General features: G+C 40.2%; 1 protein-coding gene across 9 annotated transcripts in view; it reads right to left on the bottom strand.

Moving 5' to 3' along the window:
• The window catches only part of LDB2 (LIM domain binding 2), a 217564-nt gene that overhangs the window by 10696 nt on the left and 186193 nt on the right, over positions 1–20675 (bottom strand). For all 9 annotated transcript variants that reach the window (XM_082759916.1, XM_082759918.1, XM_082759914.1 and 6 more), the window contains one exon: positions 1048–1171. In XM_082759916.1, the coding sequence (XP_082616042.1) occupies positions 1048–1171 (124 nt within the window). The remainder of the gene's footprint in view (positions 1–1047; positions 1172–20675) is intronic.

The raw sequence follows: 20675 nt of genomic DNA, 5'->3' as shown, positions 1-20675 counted from the left end.
TACTTTTTTCATCTAGTTTTACGTTCATAAGTTTACTACTACTAGTAGTAGTTAGTTTAGATTTAACATATGAACCTTGGAATACTATTTGGAACCAAACCAGTGGAATCTGCTTTCAATTTTATATAATGGACTAATGAAGTTTATTCTCCCAGATTATCTATAAAGACACATGGAGGCATTCTACCAATGGGGATATCATAGTAATTATCATAATGTTAAAAGGGGCTGTGTAACTTGCTGAAGTTTTTGCTAAAGAAAAATCCAGATCTTAGTCTGATGTAGATTACAGCCTCAGCTGCGTTGGCCAGAGACAAAGGAACGAGGCAGGCAGCTTTCTGCCCTATTGCTGCCAGTGATACAACAAATACCACAGAATTCCCTTCCGGCTCTGGTGTGGGCTTCATCTTTAAAACTGACACTCCCAAGGAACATGTTAAAAAGTACTGAATGCCATTTATTTGCAAATCTTCCAAACTTAGACCAAACTGGGACAATTGCATAATTTGTCCTAAATTGGAGTAGAACAAAGGTAGCAGTTGTACTTTGCAAAATTTGGCCTGGGCATCCATGTAAATAGTCTTAAATACGCAAATCTTTAATAATCTGTAAAAAGGGAGAATTATTATTTTCAGGTAAGAGAAAGGAGATTAGGTCCAGGCCTGTAAATAACATTATATTAGACTCAAAGACAATTAATTATGAATTGTAGCTGTAATTTCAGAGTCACAGCGGGAAGCTGAATTACACAAACTATGAATTCTAATGGAGCCAGTAGGCATTTTGTATTCTATCTACATGTATTTTTGAACTAAATTATGTCCTATGCACAGTGGATCCATTTGAACGTGCACATTTATAAAACTTGGTTTACATTGTGTTGCATCAGACTGAAATCATGCAAAATCAAAATCATTTTCAAGCTTAATTTTGGAACAGTATTAATTCTTATTATTTTCCTTTGTAAGTAAATCTGCACCAAAATTTCCCATTGTTTCCATATTCACTTAATTATAAAATAAATTAAATGCTAGAAAACAAACATACCTGGTGGGGCCACCATTCTCTGCCATTTTTGAAACAAGCAAGTCTTCAAGCAGTCTCGAGGACTTAGATTGTAAGTTTTATGTCTTGACATCAGTTCCTGCATTGGCTCCAGTATTACACACAACTGGAAGAAAAAGTCAAAATCGAATGAATTCACCCAATCAAAGATTCAGTTGATCAGTATTTACATAGCTGGAAAGTATATCTTCAGCTTTTAAATTTTATTTTTTACCCTAGCCAACACAGTATGCCTCCTACAGCTCAGTTTAATCTGCACTGGGATTGCAGGACCAAAACTCTGAACTGAGACAACTTTTTGCTCACTATTTGCTACCTGAGGTATTTTTTTGGAGAGCAGAAAACTGTCATGCTTGATTGGCATAGCTGTAAAGATGAATTAATAAATCATAAAATGCCCATACCAGCTTCTCATTCCAGTATAGCAAGATGTACACATAGTGATCTTCTGACCTGCTGCACCCACAATGAGGAGTTCTCAGGAATGAGGCTTTAAAGAAAATCTTTTATCTTGCTATTTCATGCAAAATAATTCAAATAATTTTGTTGCCTTCTTGTTACAAGGACCATACATCCTCTTCCCATCACAAGTATAATGACATGTCCAAGAAAAAAGCATTTTATTTTCCTTGTCAGCTTGAGTGCTCTATTATGTTGAAGCTGAACATTTCTGAAGCAGACCCCTTCTTCAAATACAGTTGCTTCTTATACATTTTCTATCTGCTCACTTAATAATTAAAATCACTGTTCACTGCTTTTTGCTCCTGTTAGCACAGCAGATCTAGCATAAAGAACGGAGTGAACTGGTTTCTATTCCCTCCTGTTTATCACCAAAGAATCATTTCCAGTCAGTTAAACCTTATGCAAAGCCACAGAAGACAACAGAATTGCACATATGTAATTGAGGGCTTACCCTCATTTGCAGAACCCTTGTTTTTTGGTCATCCTACATAAGAAGAAAAAATCCCGATTGACCCTTGGCTTCTACCTGAAATTTGCAGGGCTGGCACACAGGAGGAAAAGGTTCCTTCCTTGTTAACTGAGCACACTTGATAAGGAAATAGTTGACACAGAACAAACATAGAGCCCACATGTCACTTTTAGAGACATTTCTCAAAGCAGAACTGCATTTAAAAGCAGGGAAGGTTTGGCTTTTTACCAACAGGAGGAGGGCAACAAGTTGGTCAAATTATTAGAGCTCAGAATGGGCACTGCAGGCAGGCATAACGTAATGTGACTCTTGATCTGAGTGCAACAGTCCTTTACTGAATTTTTAGTAGGTCTTGCTGACGGAGCACCTTGGATTTATTTCAGCAGGTGATGTTTTCCTTCCATGCTTCTACAAACGTGTAAGACATGAAGCAAATTCTTCTCTCTGGGCTGCACAGCTGATCAATGTTTGTTCCAGTCTCCCCATGCACACGCTACTCTCATTCACATAAACAGAGATTCCGAGCATGCAGGAAAAATAGCTGAAAGGGAGCTGCCATGAGGACTTAAAGATGAATTCAGAATTTAAATATTATTATGTATTGACACTATCTTCTGATGAGCCTTTCATTAAGAGCAGTTAAAACAAAGATAACATAAAGCAGCAGGGAGAATTAAGAGCTTCAGAATGAAGAATTATTTTTTTCCAGCTGCAGAAATTGAATCTGCAATTGGCTCATTGACTTTTTTCTTACATAGACTTCTAAAATATATTTTTTGTACACAAATATCTGCAAGGTAATCTAATAGACAGAGAGCTTCTATCATAGTGTGTACTCTGGGCTCAGCCTTTCCTCTGGTTCAATGTTCTACCAAAAATTAAGAACATCAGGTTCTGAAGCACATGCAGGATCCAGTTTGTGCTGTGAAAGAGATGTTGTATTTTGAGTTCTTCAATTTATTCTGAAACCTGCAGGCACTCGCTCAGGTTTTGTGAATGTGTGTGTGAGAGAGAGGAATTTGTGATTATAATCTACACCATTGCTTCGGTTCTCAAAAATCTGTTTCTGGCAGGGCAGCCTAAATCGTGTCATTATGCGCAGATACTAACTAGTATGAAAAAGATAGCTGTAATAATTCTTAACAAACTAGTTAGCCTGGGCAGAGCACTACACTCACACAGTTCTACTGCTGCTGGGACTAAAAGTATGTAAATATACACATAGGGTCTTCCAAGATTTCCTTAGGGACACTTTATTCCTGACACATTTACTCCTCTGTATATATTTATTGTTGGCAACAAAGAGAATGTTTCTTCTTTATCATCTGGCAAAGATGCTTCCTATTGTGTACAAGCTGTAATGTGCACTGAGAAGAACTATGCCGTCACTGTAGTCTGTAGATAACTTGGTGCTAACTTTATCTGCTTATAATCTCCTTCCTTTCATACCCAAGATTAAAGTTGGATATGGACCCAAAACACAGCAAGGCTGACTGATGTCACACACATGGATTCAAAGTGACAGGCACAGGGGCCCTGCACTGCGACATGGGACATGCTCATCTTCTTGATATCTAGGAGCTGTACAGGCTCGCGTGAATTCCTCTTCTGGTGCTGGGGCTGAGGAATTCCCAACCAATTTCTCCCTCTGAAGTCTGCAAATTGTAAGGTCAGATGCTCAAGTAACAGGAGGACATTGCACTCTATAGTGACAAGTCCGTTTTAAATGTGTCTAGCTCATGAGAATTGGACACATTCGTAAAACGAACTGGATTAACGATGATTGATATTAAATCTCACAGTCTTTTTCTGTGCCCTTCGAGACCTACTTGAAATCCAACATGACTCAAAACCAAATCCCTGAAAGAGGAAAAGATCGTGGTCCAATTACCTTAAGTCTGAGGCATCTGCCAATGACAATCTGTATCTTGTTTTTTTGCAAAGAGCTAGACAAAAAATGCTGGGAAAAGATGCATTTAATATATGGGTTGGCCAAAACCACAGAGTCACAGAGTGGCTGAGGCTGGAAGGGAGCTCCAGAGGCCATTTGGTTCAACCCCCTGCTCAAGCAGGGGACTTGAGCAGCTTGCCCAGGACTATGTCCTGAGACCTGCCACCTGCCATCTTTAACTACTCGTGAGCAGGGTAACTGGCAGACAGGTTTGTCTGTACTATTTTACCGAGTGACTCCTTAAAACAAAGCTAACAAAATGTTTTACATACTCCTACATTCATTTGCATACAGAAGAAGCCCGAGGCATCAACTGCCTATTCCCCACAGACCACCTCATCTCAGTCTGTAAGATTCCATTTCAAAATATCTATTTTAACATTTTTCAAGGATTGCGTAGTATTAAAATATACAAGCCTTTACTGTAGCACTATAATAATAATATTTAGAACACCAACTAAACCAATCTCTTCTTCAAGCATTTTCTGCACAGCTCAGAACCAGTCACCCAGGAAAATACCCTAAAGACTTAAAGACTGCAGGGCAGTGACAGTGTATGATCACAGAAATAATTTCTACATTTCTAGGGACCCAGAATTCTTAATAGCAATGCTTGACAAGGCATGAGTTAGACATTTCCATGCTCCACATTTAGACAATACAAAAGGTGGGACTCGTTTGCCTGCACACAGGGTCTCATGCCAGCTGAAATGCCATAGATTGCGCTGGATCGGAGCCAGATGGTCTCTCTTGCTGTCCCAGAAAGACACAAGGATCCGTGTGGATGTTTCAGGCACTAGAAGGTGTCTTAAGTGCTTGGGCATCTGAACTAAGCCTGAAGTTAATAGGAAAAATATGCTTCTCTGGCTTTTAAATCTCTGAAGAATGAGTATCATAACAGACGATACACTTTCCCTCTCCAGTGCTAAAACATCCTGAAAGATCTTGACATTACTCGTATTAGCCCAATGTGATTAGATTTGGTTTCCAGTCATGTTTTGTTATTTGAACTCATCACCACGGTGTCTGACCACTGCTGCAGAACCATCACTGCTTCACTGTGAGTAGCACTGAGCTGGATTTGGTCCTGGAGTAGACCACAGTGCTTTAGAGCAAGACAAGTCATTGGCTTGAAAAGTCCATGTTGGGTGCCCAGCATCCACTGGGACATACATGCATGCATTTTGGCATTGTATAGAGTGTCAGCGACTTTGATAGAGTTCCATATGGATCTTATATCCAATTCATCAATTACAGGGCTGAGATCCAACTTGAGAAAATGGTAATGTTATACCCTTGGGGCTCAGGGAAGTGAAAGTAGGGAACATAATAAAGCACGTGGCTTTCTGCATTAGTAAGGCACACATCTGGAAGGATTTGATTTATTTTATTTTTTTAATGACTTTTTTTTTTTTAGAGGAGACTAGAATTTATAGGTTTCAGAAAGGAGTGTGTTTTAGGAAGGAAGTTATATGAGGAGATACTGGAGGCATTGCAGACAGAAGTTAGAGGGTTCTGAGAATATGGATCCACAGAATAATTTCCTGTAGCACTTCAGTTATCAGCAGAGCCAAAACCTGCCTGCATCAGTACGGGGTCAGACCCAGCTCTGAGACCACTACAGTCACACCGAGAATGTATTCAGCTTTATGATTGTTGTTCTGATGCTGGTTTTCTATTCTATTCTGAGAAAGGATGTCTGTTCTGACAGCACTGAGGATTAGCAGAAAGACCAATGTGAAAAATCTCTTTTGCTTTACTTTTGTATGGCATACAGAAGCTTATGTAGTCTATCAGTAATTTAATTTCTGCACACCCTCTTCAGTGAAACCTCTTGTCTCCATCAGACTTTTTACGATTCCTATAGTGAAGGATTCATGCGCTCCTGGTGATGATGCTGCGGTTCTGCCAGCTCTGAGCTGCAGGTGGCAGAGCTGACCCAGCTAACAATCTCTCCCCTTGCTTCCATGCCACAGAGCACAAAAGAACTGCATTGTTTCAGTCATTCAATGCCTTTTGCATTTTAAAGAGAATTCAGTGGGACTCGAGACTTGCAATACTTATGCGGTGAGGCTGACATAATCCCATGCCGCTTTCTTTAAAGAAGGAAACATATTTGGTGCTGGACAGCCAAGCCCTAGTCTACCAAACAAAGCAGTTTTTGAGAACTGCGTCTTCCCATCATTACCACTTTTGTCCATATAAAGCAAAAGTTTCACTAGCTGTAAGTGAAAAATGGAATTTTCTAAAATTCCATGTAGATGACACTTAAAAATGTTAATGTATGATGAGGCTACATCAGTTTTTTCTGAAACAAACCAGTGAGGAACCTAATGGCAATGAGCCTTCCCTGAAGTTCCATAAAATTTATTTTTTAACTGTTTGGTGCTTGAAACTTTTCCTGGTTGAATGCCTGTATTAATCACTCAAAAACTATGGAAACTGTTGAATAGTCACGGCTCATAGAGATTTACAACCCTTCATGGAAGTGACAAGAAACATTTCAATGGGAGAATTCATCACTGTCTAATGTTTGGGAAGGATGTTGACAGTGAAGGTATACCTGGAATAGATGGTGCAGCCTTGGTGGGGTTCAGTGCTTTCTTCCTGAGCTCGTTTTTTTCTCCTCCACAAAGATTCTGAGTTATTAACTAATGAGTCAGAAGACAATAACATTTTATTTCTACGCTGAGATGCAGTCTTTCCTCTGCATACACTACTCATGTTCTAGAGAGAATAGATCCAGGGATGGGAATAGTTGTTCTGGCCCCAGAGCATTTCCCTGGGAAAGGTCCCACTGACTTCAGTGGGATGGGACTTCGGAAAAGAACTGAGATGTCTTTGCATGCTGTTTTATGGTTAACCACAAATACCTATTTTCAGAGGTCCATGACATGTTACTGATCTATCTGCAATGAGGCAGGGGACACACTACAGGTATTTTTTCAGCCACTGTAGAAGAGCCATAGCTGAAGGTGTGACTGCCAGGGGTAATGTCAAGTACTCTGCACTCCCTGCAGGGTGGTACTGAAACAATTGTGCTTTGCTGCAGTCTTCAATATGGTTCATTCCTTGGAAATAGAAATAGGGTAGGCTTATAGCCGAGTTTAAATTTCTTCGCTCATGCTTATTTTTCAAAATTAATGTAAGCATCATTCCTCTGCAGAACAGAGGGAGGACTGAAAATTTCCTAGGAACATATTGCTGCTTCTTTCACTGGCCGGCTTGCAATTCACTGCTCAAAATAGCTCGTGTTTTTTAAGAATCACATGTGAATACAGAACATTTCCATCTTAAAAAACATCTTTGCTTTCCATTAAAAACATGGAGATATAAATGAGAAGTTCATTTATTTATTTATTTATCTCTATGAACCACAAAAAATGATTTTTTTTTTCTGATTTTTATTTTTTTTACATACTTGCTTTTCTGGAGGGGATTGCTTTTGCTTTGTTCTAAGCTCATGCACAGTATGTCAAGACAAATTTAAGTCTCTTCCATCAGTGCATTTCAGTGGATCAACTATATCCATGCTCCTTCCCTACATGATACACCTTAAGCCAAAGTAAGTGTTTTTAAGATTCCCATCACTCCTGCTACCCGCTTTTTGAAGAGCCAGGTACCCTCCTGCTGAGATGTGGAAACTAATAAGAAATTTTCATTGTGTGATCAGTGTGCAGTGCATTTCTGGCTTTGCTAAACAAATTACCAATTCAGAGATTTTGCAGTACTTAATGCAGCAAGCAGCAAATTCAGTAGCCACTTTGATTTAAATTATAAAAGTAGCCCATTGAACCTGGCTATTCAAAATCCAGTCTTTATAGGATCATTTACTTCAGTGATGATACCTTAAATGATCCTTGGGCCGGAATGAAAGGACAGCTCTCAACCCCAACAGCTTAAGTAGTCCAATACCATGGGCTAATCCCTGACTTGTTTGTTGTGACTACTCTTCTCTCTCTCCATTTTTCTGATTCCTTCCGTGCCAAAGATTTTTAAATTGGCAGTGTATAAGCAGATTGAAGTTCCTGGTTTTGTTACAAAGGTAAGGAATGATATGAGCTTTCGATATCCAGAAGGAGGTGAAAAACTGCTTGTAAATATGGTATAGGAACACGTACTATATTTACTCCTAAATTAAATATACTTACTTTAAACAGACAGTAATGAAAAGGTTTAAAACTGTCACTGAAATTTCTTTCTTTAGGCTTTGACTTAAAATTTCATTGAGATGAATGTGTTTGCACCTTTCAAAGAAATTGTTTAAGACTAGTTCAGGGCTCAGCAAGACAGAACTGCATCAGCTTGAACTTGGCTCATATTTTAAGTATGTCTCCAAAACCATATGGAGTGGATATTTTGTGTTAGCTTTAAAAAATGCAGGATGAGTTTCTGCAGCACAGTTCTGTAGCAAGAGCAGATTCTGGGACAAGTTCCATAGCCTGAGATTTACTGGGTCCAGGATATGCTTAATAGCCATCACTCCACACAGGGTAGGGTTCCACGTTTTGTGACTGCTCATCATGCTGAGTCAAGAAATATTTATATTTGCAATTACCTAAGAAACTAGGAATTAGAATTTCCAGCTTAACACTTGCAATATTAATGATCATTAGCATCTAAGCCTTATTATTTATTATTTATGCAATGCTAGAGATATACACGGCTATTTTACAAACTACTGAGCCCCTCATTCTGAAGAGATTCCTATCTCAAGTAGATAAGAAAGAAAATACTAAGCCAGGGGTAATTTGGCAACAATAAGGTATGCACATGAAAACAACAATTTCATGTTGCGATCTACAAGTCCCTTGAGGACTGCTGATATATATTTAAATGGTTCTCACGTGTTGTCACTTGAAAATATGACTGTTTTGCTATGCAGATTGCCTGCTGCACATTAAGCAAAATGTCATTCATTTCATTGATAATTTGGTTATTTAGGAAACAATATGAGATCAATTCTGCTGCAAATCTTCTGGAATTCAAGATTTCTTCTCTGTGTGCTGCCAGCCCTGCAAGATGCAGTGGGATGACATGCAACTACTGAAGCTCCATGCTGGATTCACTTGTAAATACTCAGCACTCAGTAATGTTTATTCATCCTATGCTCTGCCCTGAATGCCAGTCTAGGACTCTCCAGTTTCTCACTAACACCCAGAGGTAGCAAATGATTTCTCAATAATGCAGTATTCAGCTGCTCAATTGCTCCCAAGCTACATAGCTCATCATGTTTTTACACTGCTCTGTATCTGCAGCCATTTCAATTCCCAGCAACAGCGAGAATGGAAAGAAGCAGCATTCATTTCAGGTAAGTCTAAGCTTAAAAAAAAAAAATAAATGTATTTTTCCAGACAAATACGATGAGTGTGTAGGAAAGAGAAACAGTCCCTAACACTGCACAGCTATGCCCAGCACTGCAGCTAATTCTCACTAGTGTGTGGGACCCCTATTTCATTTCTCTCTCCCTTCTTCCCTAAGAGAGCTGTTAGCTAACAGCTTCCACCAGTGCCCTCTCCTGTCTGCACCCTGGCACAATGTAGGTGATTACAATAACTGCTAGCTCTCCTGGCCATTGATTCTGCCCTTCTGAGTGGTGGCAGCAGTGACAGCATCACAACCGTGAGCTGACCACGAGGACCCCAACCTCCCTACAATTCCAATAGCTTCTCCCTCCTCTCCTGCATCCCATCTGGGACTCCATCTTTCTCACTCCCTGTGGTGGTGAAAGGGCTGTGGGTTCAATGCTACTGTAACCAAAAAGGCATTGCTGAAAACTCCCTACGTCGTGCAGAACTGCTGCGGAAACGCTTGGCAGACAGCTGAGCGCACCCTACCCTGAAGAGAACCTCATCCAAAGGCCTCCTTGGTGTACATATTGGACAAAACTAAACATTTATTACCCTGGACAGAAGCAGTCTTACTCACATCTTCAGCTCATTATGTAAAGAACTCCATCAACCACCTTAAAGACCCCACGTAATGCGTGCTGTCCTGGACAGCTGTGCCCTCCTTTCCCTGTCCGAGGGCAAGCACTAATGCAGGAGGTGTGTTTGTGGAGATGAGTTTGACATCTGCCTCATTTAGTTATCTCTTTGGCACCGTGTTCATTGTTACAGTAAGTGCTGGAATTAATTCTGGTTTGCAATACTCTTAAACATTATAAAAGTATCTTAGGCCCACCAGCCATTGCTATGACTATCTGATAAACCTTTCCCCTCAGACTTTTGGAAAATGTAGCTCTTATTATCTTCTTTGTGATTTTGCTTAATCTTTCTATTTTGATCTGCAGTTCATGGGTTTAGAAAGGGGCTTTATTGTTTGTATTTATGTTTCTTTCTTTCCTTCTTTGAAGTTTTAATACTGTTTTTTAATAGATTTATATTTTTTGGACTCTTTGCAATGAACTTTGAAACTTCAGATTTTCCACCCTTCCTCAAGTTACCCAGACATTAAAAGAATATCCTTTCAGTAAATGTTCCTTTTTCCCATTCACCCTCTATACAACAGGGAGATGTTCTGAAAAACACTCCCTTCAGTGGCATCACAACAGTGCTGCGAGATTTTAATATTGTTGTACCAGCTGAACTCATGCCTTTTTCTACCTCCTACACCAAAGTGAAGAGTGAAGGTTATCTGGTTCCTTTTCTTCCCAGATGACAAATCAGGCAAAGTAGGGGCGGTTGGCTTTCATACTACGTGCACTTATTACTGCAATCCCTATGGCAGAGGCAAACTGCATCCAACTGCGGTAGTTCAGCTAATGAAAACAAAAGGACATGCAGCAGAAGTCTCATCTTCCTCCTGACAGGCTTAAGGCTGAAGGCTGTGAAAACCCAGAATCTGAATAATTCATTACCTCTTTCTTGTGGACCTTCCTGGTGGAATCTGGCCTCACCCAAATTATATGGATTGGCTGGTGTTTTCTGCAGTGAGGTCAGCCTGCCTGAGCCTGCTCCTCGAGAGGAGATCCTAACTGCAGGAGAGGATCAATACATCACATCACCAGCCTGCATCATAACGAACGTCTCGTACAGACCATCGTATTATGAGATTCTTCCCTCACAACTGTTTGTATATTTAATGATCAATAGGCAGGATTTGTGTCTTACACATCTCTGATCAGAACTGAGCTCTGAAATGATTTTAAGAGAGACCATAAAATTTATATTTGTAATTTAATTTAACTTTAGTGTTAAATTATATTGCAAAAGTGCATCATGTTGACTGCATGATATAATTCTTTATACTGCACTTGGTATAGCACGGAGTGTCAATTTCAGAGAGCCTGTCTGGACAAAATTAAATTTTAATGTAAATAGGAACATATTCATTGATTTCAGCCTATGTTGGATTTGGATGTTTTTTCACCATTATATGAGGGCTACGGCTGGTCTATAGTAATTATGGGGAGGAGCTAAGCACTTTGGACCAAATACTTGTCCTGTGAACTAATCTCTTTTTCCTACATTGGATTGTAGGTTAGGAATCGACACAGCTACCCAATAGCTGTTGTTCTACCTCACTGCTTCAATGGCCTGCTGCAAAGCACATGGCATTTGAAAGCTTTCTTAATTTCATTTCCTCTAGATAGTTGAAAAATCATACAGCTTACAATTTATTCCCATTTCATTATTATTGCCTCTTCTCCTAACATAATCACCACTTTTATTTCTTACGTAGTACTGAGTGAAGGGCGAAACAAGAGTAACTTCTGAGACTGCTGTACACTTCAAAAGATGTTCCTCTCTGCCAAGTGCAGATATTTAATAATCAGAATTCCTTAATAATCCACCATCACAGCCAGTCCAAATAGTATCTTTAGGAAACAGCATAGGAAAAGTCTATTTCCCTGTTTGCCATCTCCCATCACTATCATGTGTGATGTTGCTGCATGACATTTCCTTCCTCTCTATTTCTCCAAAGGCAAACAAGCTACTATTCAGCAGTTCTGAGTCAAGTCCTAACACCTGATATTTCTGATATGCAAACTGTTAGCTTTTTCTATTTGTGCAACAATGAGACCTTATCAGTTTTGCTGCTTTTCATTTTGACTATGAAATGCATCCACTATCACTCTTCACCTGTGTCCCTGGCAGCTCCCTTAGGTTCAGATGGAAAAAGGGACGTTGTTTGCCTTGTTCAAAATACTGCTGATCCAAAACAAATCACAGCATTATAAAAAAGATCAAGAACACAGGGACTGCATTTGAATGCTGGCAGTTTTTAGTGTGCAGCTATATTACAACTCAGAAATAAGTTTAGGAATGTTTTTTGTGGTGAAATGGTCTGGAGACGGCAAATGCTGCCTTTGAGCTACTGAACAATAGGAAAGGTTATGCCTTGCCAAAATACAAGTCTGAAAATGTAGTGTTGCAGTTGAAGATTTAGTTTAGTGTGTAATTTTTTGAGAATACTTCAAAACATGTGCCACACATGAAGACACCCTTTATTCTGCAAAACAAAACATTACTATATGCCTTTGACTTTACAAATTCACTTTTTTACATTGCACTACTTCCAGGTTTCCTCGTACAAGAAATCAGCTTTCCTTCATTCAACAGATACACATGAAGATTCATACATTCTGAGGCATACCACAAATATGATTCATCCTTCAGACTAACATGTACATAGCAACTCTAATCTTATTTACAACCATGCAAAAATAAAGCTTTTTCCAGAGTATAAGCAGCTAGCTCTTCTGTGTCATGAATCTGTTCCCCGTCCATATAAAATCCTCTTGTTTCTATACTGCAGCTCAAGCACAAATGCAGTGTTTTTCACATAACCAGTTCTATTTTTAGCCTGAATTGTAGGAAGTCTGCAGCATTAATAAATGGAAGAGAAGTACAGAACTACACCGCATGGTAATGTGCCAATGCAAAAGCTAGCTTGGCCTTTAGCCAATGAACTGTGGTTAGACGTTAGAGCAATGAAAGTAAAAACACCACTTATAATGGAATGATTAATAAGCTGACAAACTTCCATGCATTTATTTCATACTTTTTGAATGCCAACCTTATTAATACCAACATATTTTTTATTTTATTAGTCATATCTCTCAGCTTGAAACATAGATATATACATGCATGTATATATATATTATATATGCAGTGGAGGTTTCCTTAATTCTGCATTTGAATAGAAGGGAACAATGTAAGAAGCAGATGATACTTTGCCGTGCAGAACTTGACACAGGAAAAAAAGACTAAAGAAGAGCTTTTCTTTATAAACTAATAAAGCAACTCCACTAGACACTAAATCTATTGTTTCATGATTTTCTCTCCTATTGACTCTGCAGTTCCCTTGTTTGGTATCAAAATTATGAAAGCAAAAATCCTCCAGAGCCTTTACTCAGAGGACAAAAGTTCACAGTTCTTACAGGGACACAGTATTCTGTAATCTCTCCACTTCTCACCCAATCTACAAAACTTGTCCCAGCACAGTTACACGGTGGACAGATGGATGTTTATATAAAAGACCTTGTGCCTCAATAAAATTCCATTTTGGGGTTATATAAAAACAGCAATTACTGGAAAATGGAACTTTTTAATTAAACGTATTCAAAGAAAGTAGGGATTAATGACTTTAAAGTAAAGAGTATTTAATGCTTACCATCATAAATCATCCACTAGTGAAGCTGTATTATCACCATCAGCCAATGATGCTTTTAAGTATTGATAGTGTGTGCATTAACAATGCTTTAAACTGTCTTTGTAACAATATAGTTAGTAATACAACTAACATATACTTTGCCTTGAAGTTTGCATTCAAAATCATATTTTAGTAAACTTAATGCACAGCAGAAACCTCAAAAAATCATGATACACTTTGGATATGGCTAGCTTATATGAAGCTGGCCCAGTGAATTCAATATAAAGAACATTTTAATCTTTTTAGTAATGCTGAAATAGTAGGGTATGGTTCCTGATAATTGTACCAGAAAAAATGTAGAAAAACTGACCATCTGATTCTCTGATTTGTAGGTAGGAAGGAAATTGTTATTTTACACCTCAATTAAATACACGCCATAAAAACATGTGCAAAACTATTTACTGGTTCTGAATTTGTGCCTGCACAGATCAGAGCCTGGGTCGTGTTCATAATAAAAATCAAGCTCTGCCTCTGTACTTCACACAGATCAAATACTATACAGTGTGTACAGAAACCCACGCACAAAAGTCTAAAGAAAAAGAAACAACGCTAGGTTTGTTTTCCTGTTAAGAATTCTATTCAGGTACAGCAAAATCAATACTGTTCCTCTGACTGTACACAGCGTACCCGAGCTGTTCTGTCAGGATCTATACAAAAGCAGGGCTGGGATTTAAGGTGGGTGGACGTGACAGGGAGGTGTAACACCGGCACATGCTGCCCTGTGTCCTGGAGCGGCTGCACCTCGTCATCCCATGGGGTCATCGCCACCAGGGCCAGGCAGGGAAGGCAGGCCCAGGGAGAGGCACCCAGAGGCCCTCCTGGGAGGGAAGGTGCCACCACACAGCCAGACAGGGACAAAACAGCCTCTTGTCACTTGCCCACACTGTAGCATAGCCAAGATGGAAAGGTGGTGAGGTACCAAACCAACAGCCACTACACATTTAGAAATATCAGATTGCCCAATCTGCCTGCTATCTTCATAAATTAGACACTGAATTGCTCAATAGCCTTAGAATACGTGATGTTGTACCTCCACTTAGCCTCTCCTGCATTAATCTTCTGTGACGTGAAATGACTAAGATCCACGCTCCCTCTTTCCCACATGTAGGTACAGAAGTGAGCTACAAAGCTAACAGGAATAAATAAACTTCTTAACCCTTTGCCTGTTTCTGTTTTCCATCCCTGGTCTTTTACACACCCACCACGTGGTAATTCCTGAGGTGCACCAGCACCATCAGATGCTTCTTGTTGCAGCTGATGTCTGGTTTTGATCTGTGTCTTGATATGTCTGCACTGAATTTCTGGGTTACTTGTACAGGTGAAATGGAAAAAGGGTAGAGCAATAACACGCAATTGTTTCACAAAAAGAAACCTTTCAGTGGTTGTCAAATTACTTAATCCACAGACTACTTAGATGAATAACTGAGCTGCCAGCTGAAAAGGAAATATATTTTCTGGGAAGTCTTTCAAATTCATCCATTCATTTGAAGTTCTCAATAACAGCAATATTGAAAAAGGTCTTCTGTGTGTGTATCAGTGCTACAAGCTGCACTGCAGCGCTGCTCCCAGTGCCGATAACTGTGCCTCTGGGGCTGCCCTCAGCAGTACAGCCACCCTGGCATGAAGGCTCCTGGATACCAGCGATGCAGAGAGCTCTTCTTGTAGAAATTAACTTGACCAGCTCAAAGTTTTTCTCAAAAATATCTGACAGCTTACTTTTGTATCCACATGCTTCCTGCAGGATGAGGTATCACCTGCCAGTTCCACTCCTGCGTGAGATCAGCTATCACCAAAATCAGTTTAAAGACCACAACAAACGCGCAGTTAATTTGACAGAAATTTGATTTTGCACGTGTCTGATCCAGGGTAGGTTTATCTTGCTTGGTGATCGCGTGCACAAAGGGCCAGTACAGATGGGGATGGCCCCACAGCTCTGGTGGGTGCATTCGTGCCCGCAGGTATGTGGGTGAGGACTATCGGCCGTCCCTCAGCGCGTGATGGAGTGGCACTGTGCTCATGTACGTATGGTGACTGCAGGTCCTGTTTACTTTCTGTGGTGACAAGGAGCTTGAGTACTTGGGCAGGCTTATGTTTCTGGATCAGGAACCCAAATCTTTGACTGTGTGCAGATAGCACTGTCTGTACATGACTTACACACACAGGCAGTGTGCAGTGCTGCTGGCTACTCTGGGGGCAGTGTAGATGTGGTTTCCAGAGCAGTCACCATGTTCCTGGAAGTTCACGAGACACGGGATCTGTGTGGCTACAAGGACAATTATGCTTTTACTTTTAATACTTTATTTATAAAAATATTTGCCATTTGCATTTTCTTATGTGAGCAAGGCAATGCGAATTTTACTCCTGGCACATGGCTTTGGTAATTTGGCTATGCTAACACATCAATTTTCTTCAGGCAGTTCAGTGCTTTTAGAGAGAGCAAGGGCGGATTTTGAACTTTTCTGCTACTGTGATCACAGTAATGTATCCTCTATCTTCAAAACAGCTTTTTAATGTGTTCCAGCCAGGATTGAAAATATCACACAAGTCACAGAACAATCGTCAAATTCTCATTATCACCACTAGTGTCAGGAGAAGTCAGTTTTACAGGGAAGGAGTTACTGGGACCTTAAGACTCCTGTGGTGTTCTCATATTTTTTTTTCGGAGAAAATAACCTCCTGGTAGAGCATGCGGCATCCAGAAAGGCCTTCCAATGGTTCCCTGAACTACTCTGTGTCCCATCTATATAATAAGGAAACTAATAATTCCATAATTCAAAATGGGTACTGTGAGGGTACTTTCTGCTCTTGCCAAACACCGGTTATGTCTCAGTGAAATGGAAACCACTGGGCTCGGTTTGGCAGTAACTCAGTAACATGTAATGGCCTATGATATAGACAAAGTCGGACTTGATTCTCTGCTGATACCTTATGTCTTTTAACACCATCTAGCTATGAATCAGTGGTGCTTTTATAAGAGATTTTGAGGTGTTCTGATATTGTAAGAACTGAAAATTGAACTGTCTAAGCAATTGATAATTTTTACTGCATTTGTTTAAGGAACCCTGCTAATTTTTATAATCATGTTCCAAAATACTGTTGTATTCAACTCCAAAGGAAAGGACATGGAAAATTATTCTCCTCTTTTCTTTCTTTCTTTTTTTTTTTTTTCCTTCTTTTTTTTTTTTTTCCTACAGCTAAAACAGTCTCTAAATATGGGACAGAATTTGCAGCTTTTGTGTGTCATCTCACAGAAGAAGTCATTTATCACCAAGTTAAATTTCTGTGCAAATGTCTTTTGACTTCCACAGCCATTATCTTTTGTGGCACAGATTGTTAAGTGTAATTATTATCAATTAAATAAGTAACAATTCAATTACCTTTCTTATAGCAATGTATATTACAAGGGGAAAAGTGTAACTTCAATATTTAAGCAGTCTCAATGAAAAGAGATAAACACATTTTCAGTGGTTGAAATGGGTTGGTATATGCTAATATGCCATATGATGCTTCAGAGAGATACACCAGCACTTCCCAGACTACTGGGATACTGGGGTCTTTTTTTCCTGTATATAACTGTTCTTAGGTTTGACATCATATAAAGCCAATACCATCTTTTGGCTAATTCACATTTCACAATAGTATCTGAACAACCTCAGCTTTTGATTGCATTTTACATGAAAACCTCCTTAATAATATTACTGATCAGCTGAAACATAGATGACCATCACTCATTCTGATCAACACAACACATTTTCAGTAAGCAACTGCATCATCTAAGCCGTCTAAAACGCGGTCAGCCTGTGGCTATATCCTGCCGACTGTGGCCAAGCCAAAACTTTGCATGTACTCACAGCACCCAAGCACATTTGAAAAGTCTGTACTTTTTCTGTGTATAATAATCTCTGTACTTATGCTTTCTATAGATAAATAGAAATTCCTATCTGTGTCTGAACTAGACTCTAGAGTAGGCAATATTAAGTTCCATAACCTTCCCACTCCTAAAAGTGGTAAATGAAAAAATCAAATCTCTGAGGTCTGTGAAATGACATCATCCTTCCTTCCCTCTCCTGGCTGCAAACTTGTAAGCACCCAGATTTTTGTTTTCATAGCTATCTGAAACAATTTTCTTTTTCCAAATGTATTTCAACACACAGTCCCATGTGTCTACTATCCTTTCGCCTTCTGATACATGGTTCAGCAGATGGTGCAAATGAACTGGCATATACAGTATTTGCTTAATCCTATGCTCCTTTGAATTGCTGTTTTGAGACTAATGCAGCTACTTTATTATTGTGAATTGTCTGCATTATGCCCTTGCCTATGTTGTTTGATTTATCTCGTTCTTCCAGAGTGGGTTCACTCTGGGAGCTGATGATGAAGAATCTTACAGCTTTGAGAGTTAGCTCTGCCAAACGATAGAAACTCTTGCTAAGAATTTTCATGAAGTCTAAGAGATGACACAAAGTATAAAGTACAGCCAAAGTCAGAGATTTCCAGTCATTAAAAATATTTTGAGATTGAATGGGAAAAGTATGAGATCATTATGGCACAAGTCAATTGATCAAAATGTAAGGATAAATTAGTCTGCAGACACCACTGACCAGCAAAGTAGCAGGAATATGATTTTTCACATCCTTTGTTTTTAAGCTTCTACTTCAAACAGCAAAAGAACCCTAGTCTTGGTTTCTGGGAAGTGATATAGTATGTGCACCATGAAGTAAGCGAACATTTACAGTGTGGAGAATATGTGAAGCGCTGGCAATAATTTTATATTCACTAGGTATGCCCTTGTTTCCCCAACCTTTCAGTAATCTGTGGCTATGTGGAGAAATGGGTTGAACTCTTGTTGAGAAACAGCAAGAAGACTGCAAGTATTTTTGCCCAACTGGAAAACCTTTGATTGGATGGCCCATGAAATACTGAATAAACTACTACTTGCAAAAATCTCATTTCACAGACACTAGTACATATTGACTGCCTCCTCTCCCTTCTTCCCCCTCCCCAGAAAGAAAGGCTAGAAGAAACCACATGGAAGCTCCATGAAGGGACAAGATCCAAAGGACACTACACAAAGGCTGCTCTTTCTTAGGTGGCAATGCACCATGCTGACCCCAGTATTGTACAAGCCCAGCTATTTGCATGGCTGTACAGAAAACCAGCTGGGGGAACTGGTCCATCTGAAAAATAACCAAGGGAATAGGCAGCATGTGGGCAGAAACGTGTGGCTGAAACTGGTGATGCGGGACAAATGCTGCTTAAGCAACTGATACAGACTGCCAATCCATGTGTGGGTTTCTGAAAGAAACTGGAGGTTTTCTGCTTGGTGATAGACGAAAGCATTTTTAGGACTGCGTTCTGAGCCAGAACCTTGCTGGCTTGTTTAAGGAACGCTATCTTATTTCGGCTGTAATTAGGGCTGATTATCTCAGTTCCGCAGAAAGGGTCACTCTGGAGCTGAGATGGGCTGCTTGATGGTGCTGTGGCTCTTGGGTCTGGACTTGGAGGAGCTCTTGGGGACCACCCCAACTCCAGAAGCACACAATGGCTGGGCTGCATGGGGATTAATAAGTAAGCTAACATAACAGCTGGGGACCAGATCTCTTTGGCCAGAAGCCAGGACAGATGACAACAGAGAAAACTACATTTCTTTCTATATTGCACTTAGATTTCTTCTTGTCTGTGTATGACTAGAAAACTATACTAGTTTTCCCAGTAGCCAACTATCGTGAAGAGGAGAAAGTGGTTTAGAAGAAGCAGCCTCCTGATGGAAATCCAAAGAACGGTCATTTATCTGATAGGCAGAGCTAAAGCTGCAGTTTTTTCTTCTTACTGTGATAGAAGCTGCCCCCCGATCCTGGCAGAGAAAAGCACTGGGAATTTGCCTTCCTTCAGGGTTTGCTATTAAAGCAAAAATACATGTAAAGCACCAGGGAGTGGCTCTGTGGATGTAGTTTCCTTTCACATTTCTGATTTCTTTTTTATACTGTATTTGTAAATGAATCCTAGCTTTGAACCACTTTGTTGATTCTTTTTCCCCAGGATTCTGAGCAAACAGCAACAGAAAAACATCAGCAGTGGCAAAACTTCTAGCTTCATGTAAACAAACCATGGATGCTCAGCCATTTAAGATTCAAGAGATTGTGTCCAAGTATTCCCTGGGCCTTGATGCTCGACTACCTTGCATTTTGTGTGATCTGGAGTTTAACACACCTCTGCTCCACTGCCAAGATGGGAAAAGGCTACACCTGGGCAGAGACAAGGTTAAATCCCAGGCTTTACTTTCTATAGTGAATGTTTACACATCAAGTCCCCCCCGCACTTATTTGTTTAGTGCTGGGAACACAAATGAAAACAGGCTGGCCACGGAAGGAGCACTGGCAGAGCTGAGCATGGACAAACTCCTCTCCCCATCCCTGGGCTTCGCTGCATGCACAACACTGCAGCTGCCCTGGCAAGGATAAACCCCCACACCAACACCATTGGCACTGGTGGACAATCAGGTTTGCAATATCCTCCTACGTCTGGCGGAGGGAAGCCCACTTCTGTGTCACATCAGCATATCCCCATTTTCACTGTTTTCTTGCCAAGATACCATTTGGGGGGGATTCCTAGAAGCATTCCCCATGCAGGCAGGGCAGTTTGTGTCTCGCTGTCAGGGCAGGCAGTCCCAGGGGACTGTCAGCCCCGTGGAGTGATGGGGACAGCAGGCAGGGCCACGGTGTGCTTCCTCGCCCCACTGGCACAGCCGGATCCCTGCGCCAGGAGGACTGCTGTGCGTCTGGTACGGGATGCAAGGGGTCGAAATCAAACATTCAGAGAAGACCCTAAATCAAAAATGCTCCCTGCCATTTTATGTGGGGAGATCGAGGAACACTCTCTGCTGCTCACAGAAGAAAAAAAACGTACAGAAACTCTGTTATGGTCTCTAGATAAGACTTTGAGCCACCTAACAGCCTAACAATAAAAATAAGTGCCATATTTTTTTTCCTTCTTATTGACTATAAAATAGCCCAAGGTCACCAAATAAGCAAAATGAAGGCTCAGAATACCAACTCTGTGGATAGGCTTGAA

This window comes from Aythya marila, assembly GCF_965140915.1.
Source record: "Aythya marila genome assembly, chromosome: 4".
In the NCBI taxonomy this organism is placed as follows: Eukaryota; Metazoa; Chordata; class Aves; order Anseriformes; family Anatidae; genus Aythya; species Aythya marila.
The sequence above is the reverse complement of the archived record's forward strand: the minus strand, read 5'-3'. Positions and strand labels throughout refer to the sequence as shown.